The following is an 8,856-nucleotide window of genomic DNA, read 5'->3' on the forward strand; positions in this document are numbered from 1 at the left end:
ATTTCCTTAATATCTTATCATTCACATCTCGCTGTCATTTATCACCACACTTTCTCTCTCTTATCCCAAATCAACACTTTCTCTCTCTAAAAAAATCCCCAAAATGCCTCCCAAAGGAGAGAAGAAACCCGCCGAGAAAAAGCCCGCAGAGGAGAAGAAAGCCGCCGCCGCCGAGAAAACTCCGGCGGAGAAGAAGCCAAAAGCTGGCAAAAAGCTCCCCAAAGAGGCCGGCGCCGCCGCCGGAGACAAGAAGAAGAAGCGTCACAAAAAGAACGTCGAAACCTACAAGATCTATATCTTCAAGGTTCTAAAGCAAGTTCATCCCCATATCGGAATCTCCAGCAAAGCGATGAGTATCATGAACAATTTCATCAATGATATCTTCGAGAAGCTTGCGCAGGAATCTGCGAAGCTCGCTCGTTACAACAAGAAGCCGATGATTACTTCTCGGGAGATTCAGACTGCTGTGAGGCTTGTTCTTCCTGGAGAACTCGCTAAGCATGCCGTTTCTGAGGGGACTAAGGCTGTCACTAAGTTTACTAGCTCTTAAATTGATTTAGGGATGAATTTACAGAGTTGTTTGTATATTTAGGTTGGTTTAATTAGGGTTTCTAGTTTCTGCAGTTTGGTTGTTTAGTTAGGGTTTGCTTTTGTAAAATTGCAGATGTATGAAATGTTAATGGATCTAAGTGTTTTGTTTTTCAATATTGTTGAATAATTTCTCAATTTTACATTCCAATTGCCGATTGTGTTATTACGTTTTGCTCTGTTTGATGTTCAATATTTTGGTTGGATTCTGAGTAAAATTTACTATTTGGGTTAAGGTAGTAGCAAATTACTCAGAGAATCTCAGCATTTTGAAGATATGTGATTAAGTGTTTAATTGCTTTACTGTTGATATTGAAATTTAGTATTTGACTTAATTGATGAAGATGTAAATGGTGCTTAATTTTAACTGTTCTCATTTATAATTAGACTGGTGTCTGGACAATAATCCTTTAAATATAGACTTATTGAACCTCTCAATTAAGGATTGTTGCAACTAAGATCCTTAAGAGGAGAAATTATTATACAAACATGAACACTGTTAACTCATTATGCCATCTGCATACTACAGTCCTGAATTATGTTTTGGACAAAGTAAATTGACCCCTTGTTACCACAGTGAAAGAATGATCACAGAAATATTATGCTATCTTTTTCGATACATGATACATCAATAGACATTTAAGTTTACATTATTGACTTGTTCTTCACTATTGAGATTTAATTGTTGGAAATTGATTTATATTTTGATTTGTCATTCATTAACGATTATAATTGCTCTATAATAATGATCCACAAACAATTCATTAAATTTATCGTAAAATATTCTTTTTGTGAATGCCAAATGCAAAGTGATAAGTCCTAATCTATACATATTTTAAGTTAGGTGTTAGGTGCTTATATGTATTATTTGCTCAAATTGTGCTTTACTACTCTTTATTTGCGTGTTTTGATGGAGTCCAAGGGATGGACTAAGTTGTGTGTAGTGAGCTAGGATATAGAAGGTACGCAATAGCTAAATTAACAATCACAACAGCTCTTTGGTATAAATTCAACTTAGAATAAAGCATAACCATATCAAAAGAAATGAATTAATGATGACTATTGATAACTATTTTTATCATGACTTTAAATCTATAAATGATAATGGAGTTATTTTAATTGGGTTGAAAATTATACTTGTAGGGCTTCTAGTGATAGGTCATTCGCCAAATATCGACAAACGACGAGGAAATTATGACATTTTGAAGACGAGTTGTTTACTAAGCTGTAACTTCAACCGCCTAATTAACCTATAATTTCGACTAGATTGTGGCAAAGCTTGTGTTCAAGGCACAATGTCGAATTATATAAGAATTTAAATAATATCATGTTTTTATTTTTTTTATTTGTTGATGATAGGAAAATTAAATCATTGTAATAAATTGACAAACATAAAATAAGAATTGTTCAAAATGGTGAAAGCATTCATTATAACAACATTTCGTTTAGGGTTTGAAGAGAAGTTAGGGAGAATCTTGAAGATGTCCACTATTCTTCAAGACTCCATCTTGCCACGGAACTATGGAAGATTACAATGAAACTAGTTAGTGACCCGGGCGATGCCCCGTTTTTTTGTTTCTTTGTTGTTTGTAGATGTTGTGTTATTTCAAGCGTTTAATTTTGTTTGAATATTTCTCCATATTCCACAAAGTTAGTAAATCAATTGTTGTGTGTGACTAATGTATTTTATTTCACGCACTATGTTCTATTGCTTGAATTTTGTACGTATTATTTGCAAGTTTTTCATTTTTAAATATCATATATATTGAGAATTAAATAGCAATAATAGAATCCCGTAAATGCATAAGTAATAGATAGAACAATCAACAATACCGTACTTGGTTGCTAGTTTTAACATTTACTATTATATATTATTTCTCAAGTAAATCATTTATAGACTCTATCACTGCCTCATTTTTTTCATTTTGTGATGCATCTTGGTTATTTAAGGGGAGTTGTTTTTCTTCTGCGTCTTCTCCTTGCATAAGGTTCTTTCCAAAGTTGAGAAGCTTCGTTTGTTCAGTTTCGCTGTACAAATTCATATGATGATATTAGTGCTTTGGGTTATTTGTTGTTGGGAAATAGAGGGTTTGGGGGTAGGGGTATCAACATATGCTTACTCTGTGGTTCTTCTTCTTTTTCGTTCATTCTCGTCTGATTTAGTTGATGTGTTATCACTTGCATTTGGAGAACTTGTGTTGTGCAACATATGCGGATCTTCTTGTGTACCTTGGTTGGTGTTCTTTTTTGATGTTTTCATCATGCCATGAATCTTTTGCAGCAAATATTTTGTTTCCAAGTTATAGTTTATGTCAAATGTCTTGTGACAATTCAACTCCACCGTGTCACTTCTTGTGTTCACTTTCACACGGAATACAAATTGTTTTCCGATGCATTCTTTTAGGCGACTCATAACTTTGTCCTCCCCGTTAGCCTGCAATTTGTTATTGTAGATTGTGATGTAAATGTGTTAGCCCTAGGTATCAAAATGTGCATATTATTTGTGTGATAGTATTAAATGAATGCAGTAGAATATATTAATGGATTTGCCATTTCTTTTGTCTTGCCCATTTTTTTTTTTTTTTTTTTTTTTGTGGGTTTTGTGTTTACCTTATTGTAGAGGTCAACCATTTCTTCTACTTCAATTCCGACAATCTTCTCAGCTTCTTTATCAAATAATGTCATTTGGCAGCTTTTACTCCCATCATCTAATTCCACCTTCAATAAGTACCTATGTGTGCGATGTATTTGTAAATTTTTGTAAGTGTAATTTATTTAAAAAAAATAATTTCTTTTTACCTTGGTTTTGGGTATTTCACTCGTAGCTGACAAACCCTACAAAACCGATCGTCATTTATCTTTCGCTTGCATGTGTCACATGATAAATATTTCCATTGTCCATCAGTGCGAAGATCCATTATTATTCCCCTGCAAGTGAATATTCCCTTTTTTGGGTGTGTAGGTATTAATTGATTAGTTTGATTTGAAAATTTACAGTAATGGTGTTTCTTGTGTTTTGTTTGAACTTGTATAATGTATGTTGTTTTTTTATGTTTTTTGTTTAGTACAGTACCTCCCTAGTTGGATCCATTTCCAAGATGCTCTGTATTTGTTCCCTATTTGTGAACATTTGTTCCTCAATTGGTTGTTGTTTCCTTGCCTCCAAGTATCGTACAGGTGTAGTTTCTTCTTTTGACCTGCATATATTTTTTAATTATTGATTTATCATTTTGAAAGTTATTTCTATATTAGTGTGTAGTGTGAATTGTTGTTACCTGTGATAGAAGTCTTTTGCTTCTGGAATTTCCGGGTTCAAGTATATCTTTGTAGCACTTGACGATCCCAATTGATACTTACCTATAAAATAAGATTTGGGCCTTTTATTAGTTTATATCGAATTTTAATGCATATTGTGTAGGTGTAGTGGGTTTTGGTTAGTAGTTACCTCTGTATTGTGTGACTTTTAATGAGGTGATCACTGCCACTGTTGAACTCATTTCGTCGTTGGTAATATCTGTAGTGATGAGGTATGTGGCCAATCCCCATAGTGTCACAACGATCTTATTAAACCTGATGGTAATTTGTTAATGCCATTGCTTTCTTTTCACTTAATACGAAATCAAAAGCTAATGTTATTTATTAGTATGGTTTCTTACTGTAGGTCTTCAATGTGTAGTCTCCTTATAGGTGTGTCTTCTCCCTTGACCTTGACAGTGCCTTTATCTTCCACGCCCGTTATAAAAGCAATGACATCTGTTTATACGAATTTAGGAAACAATAATAATCTTTTTTTTTTCCTTAAAAAATGGTTTTGTTTACTTAAGTTACCTATGCAGTATTCCTCGCGGGAAAAAAAGGAAAAAGTTACCTATGCAGTAGTCCTTTTTGTTGTTTCTTTCTTCCAATCGATGTAAGGCTAGCAAGTTAAACTTTTGCATTAGAATATCGGCAACGCTCTCCCGTTCTTCAACTATTGTTGTGTAGGGTGTGAATCTAATAATGAGATCACTACGAACAACACAATAATGCTTGTCATGTTTACCAACTTCATAATTGTTGATTGTGTACAGTTTTCCTTCTATGATATCGTCTTTAAACTCCTTTATCAATGCCTTTCTTATTGTTGCCTGGATTGAGGTCCCCTATTTTTTTTAATGGAAATAAATTTTTAGGTTTTGTAAATTTAAAATTCATGCATTACTATTGTTTGTATCAAATCTCGAACCTGTCTGTCTATGAAGATCATATCCAACGATGTTGGTTCTGCACTTGTGTTATAGATCACATTCCATATTCTCGATACTCGAACTATTAAATGGCTGCCGCTTTTTGTTTGTTTCAAATCAGTTATCAACATTTTGTTTGCCCTGCAATATGAATAGAGCTGTTAGTTGTGCTGATGGAGTCAATTTCTCTGTATAGTTGATAATTATATATATCTTTTTGTGAGAGGTACTTACCTATATATTTCAGATGTTGACTCTGAGATTGAAACTACTTGTGACCCTGTTGTTTTGTTTTCTTATAAATGGAGAAACTATTGGAGTGCGTGGTTGGTTTTTTTCTCCTTTCTTTTTGTAATAGAGTGATTGATTACTTTGGATGCAATATTAGATAGTCATATATATGTTTCAAATTTCTTTATACATTAATGCAGTGTCATTTTTCTTGCTGTTGGAGTGTTTTCAGTTTTGAAATTATATACATAGTGTGTTAATTACTAATTAATAGGTTTGAATTTTAAATTTATACATAGGTTACTAAATTATTAAATTATTTTAATAAACTCTATATATTTTTTTTTTAATAAACTCTATATAATTAATATAGAATTTAACTATTTTAATTGAGAAGGTGTGCTTTTCATGTGATTAGTAACCGACAATATATTTGAATAGGATGCTCCACTTTTTATTATAATTATAAAAACATCAGTTATAACTTATATGTTTTTTTTGGGGGGGATAAAATCTAGCACTTAATCAACGCATCCAAAAAGCACTTAAACAGCAATAGTAATTTATTTAGACATCATGACCACAAAACTTAACCTGCTGACATAAGGGCGTAAGTAATGAATTGAGGTAATGAGTTTGCTTTTGATGGGGCACTGAGTCCATCCCAATCAGAATGCCAATTGCCTATGAAACATAAAGAAAGAAATACAGTCAATAGGATGCTCCACTTTTTATTATAATGAAAAAAACATCAGTTATAACTTTTAAGTTTTTTTTTGGGGGGAGGATTTTTTTATTTTTTATTTTATATTTTATAAGTTAGTAGTATAATAATAGATTCATAGACATATGATGTTTGGTTAATTAATATCTAACGGTTGTATGGAGTATATATTTCATCCTTAAAGGGTTTGAATTTATATTCTATACTATGTCGTTTTCATACCTTTTGTGATATATACTAATTTTCACAAAGTATGAATATTTCACAGCTGAGCTCCTATTAAATTGATAGCTAGTTGTTTATTTTGTATTTTTAAAATTATGAAGTAAGGTAACTAATCATTACGATCTCACCTTTTGTAAAAAAATAAAATAAAAACTCATTTTTAAGCTACGTTTGGATAAAATTCTTGACGTGCATACAAATTAAACCTGCTTATTTGCAAATACATTGGAAAACAATAGCAATATTGAGATTAACACATCTATGTTTAATACTATGGCTGATTTTATTATATTAAATTTAGAACCAAAGATAATTATAAGTTAGAGAATATTTCCTTGTACACTACATTCATTGTGGACTTGCTCTCCTCTGTAGTTGATGTAGATGTAGGGATACATATTTTGAGGCCTTTACGGGTAGTCACTCGTGATATCGCTACATAAAGTTGGCCATGACTAAATACGGGCTCGGGTAAGTATACTCTTACTTGCTCGAATGTCTGTCCTTGGCTCTTATTTATTGTCATTGCAAAACATGGTTTTAGAGGAAATTGCCTCCGCTTTAAGGTGAATGGCCACTCTGTATCAGATGGTGACATTTCCATCCTGCTGATTGGTACCTTCTTGCCCACATGTGTTCCAGTTATAACTTCGGCTTGGATTACTCGTTTCTCTAATCTTGTGACAATTAGTCTTGTACCATTGCAAAGTCCACGACTGTGGTCAATGTTCCGCAACAAAATAACAGGGCATCCCACCTTAAGTTTTAATTCATGATTTGGTATTCCTGACAACTGTAGTGTATTCAAGAATTCCGTTGGGTATAATGCTTCGACATTCACCCCCGTCCTAGTCAATGGGCATACTCTATCTGCACTCTTATATACTTTTTCCTCTCCCGGTATCATTTTGAGTATTTGATCATTGATCTTATCAACCATGTCATTTTTCGATGCAAGTATGGCACGTTGTTGTAGGTATGTTGGGTTGGTGTATTCTTGAAGAAGGTCTGGGTAAACACATTTCACCATTTCATCAATTGAGTCTTCTCCAGCCTTTATCAAAAGGTCATCAGGTATGTTGATCCACATTGGTTCATCCTCCCCTTCTTTAGCAATTGCTGGTAGTTTTCCATCTCCTACATGTAACACCCAGTTGCTGAACTCAGCTAGCTGTCTCTTCTCTTCTTCATTACTACTCTGCAATAATCTCATGTTTGTCTCTAATTTAAAGACAGTACAATGTGGCCATATTGCAGAGGACTTGTTAATGGACGCATCTATGAAATCTGCTCGATTCGCCTTTTTAACAATAGGAAGAATCTGTCTGAAATCTCCACCTAAGACAACTAACTTGCCACCAAATACTTTTTCCATAGAGGATGGGTCATGTAGTTGCATGATATCTCGGAATGTACGGTCAACTACTTCAAAGGCATGTTTATGTGCCATTGGTGCCTCATCCCATATAATGAGGCTTGCCTTTTCTATTAAGTGGGCTAGATCAGATCCTTGGTCATTGTTGCAGCTTGAATACTCATTTAGTGCAAATGGTATTTTAAACCTTGAGTGTGATGTTCGTCCACCTGGCAGAAGTAATGATGCGATACCCGATGATGCCACCGCAAGGACTATGCTATTTTCAGATCTTAACTTTGTTATTAAGGCTCTCCATAGATAAGTTTTCCCTGTGCCTCCGCTTCCATAGACAAAGAACACCCCACCTTGTTGTCGATAAGCAGATTGGAGTATAGTGTCGTAAATTTGCTTCTGCTCAACATTTAAACCTCTTTGAAGGTGATATGATTCTTGAGTCAATGTGCTTGTGTCATAATTTTGCTCCTCCATAATCATCCTATTTCCAATGTCTTCAAGACAGGCCATATCGGGAAATGGGATTCCAGGGAACTCTTTTAGGCTTCTATTTCCTCTTTTTAAGATATGCTCAATCTCATAGAGCGAGTAATTTTGGATTTCATCTTCTGTTAGACACAACCCTTCAATACCTAGACGACGTCGTTGTCTATATTGTATATCATCGGAAAGGTTTTGCCAATGCTTCTCCCATAGAGTTTTTGGTTCTGACACCTCACAGAAGAGTAGAATTGTTACAAATAGCTCACGTAGTTGTGGTGCGGTTGACCATGTAGCAGCTTCTTTTAGAGCCTCATTCCACTCATTGTCCCCATCAAGTAATCCTAGGACATAACATGTTTCTTTGTATGTGGCATAAATGATTCCATCGACTGTGCGGATGTCTTGGAAGCAAGTTGGACCTTTGACAATGTTGAGTAGCATCCTCAAATAGTATTTTTCACCGGAGCTAGGATGAGCAAAATATATTCTTCCTATTTTAAACCCCCTTTCTCGCCTTTTCCATAGTTTCAAATCTTTTTTCCACACCCACTCGGTTGGAAAATCGGCGTATGTGAGTTGTCGAGCATCTGGAAACAACTTGTTGGTCTCCATCCAAGTCAAGCTTGTTTTTCGAGCCCCTACTCTTTCAATGACCGTGTCCAGTGCTTCATGGTCATGAAAAATGACCTCTTGTTCATCTTGTAGATGGAAGGTCAGCCTCTCAACAGCGGGGTCTTTATATTGCATTTCAAAACCAAATATTCGCCAGCTTGCTTCTGCGGCCGAGACATACCTAAATTCATGAACACCACTGAAGTGGTTATTTTATTTTAAATATATATAGGAAAAGATGTTCATTGATGTACTAATAACTATTTGTGAATAATACCTGCAGTTTAGGTAGGAAGCAATTTCATCAACTACTTGTTCAGACCCATTCTCTTGATTCTCCATTGTAGGTGTGTGCCTTTCTTCAATCATTGCAAGAGCCATATCTGGTCCTTTAT

At 34.5% G+C, this 8,856-nt stretch overlaps 1 protein-coding gene across 1 annotated transcript; it reads left to right on the forward strand.

Annotated features, from left to right (window-relative positions):
• Positions 1 to 88: 88 nt before the first annotated feature.
• On the forward strand, positions 89 to 687 carry LOC145569999 (putative histone H2B.1). The gene has a single exon (XM_081628977.1). It carries the CDS (start codon positions 104 to 106, stop codon positions 548 to 550), a length of 447 nt encoding a protein of 148 aa, XP_081485103.1. The 5' UTR covers positions 89 to 103; the 3' UTR covers positions 551 to 687.
• Positions 688 to 8,856: the final 8,169 nt, after the last annotated feature.

This window comes from Chenopodium album, chromosome 12 (assembly GCF_948465745.1).
Source record: "Chenopodium album chromosome 12, dcCheAlbu1.1, whole genome shotgun sequence".
Classification (NCBI taxonomy): domain Eukaryota; kingdom Viridiplantae; phylum Streptophyta; class Magnoliopsida; order Caryophyllales; family Amaranthaceae; genus Chenopodium; species Chenopodium album.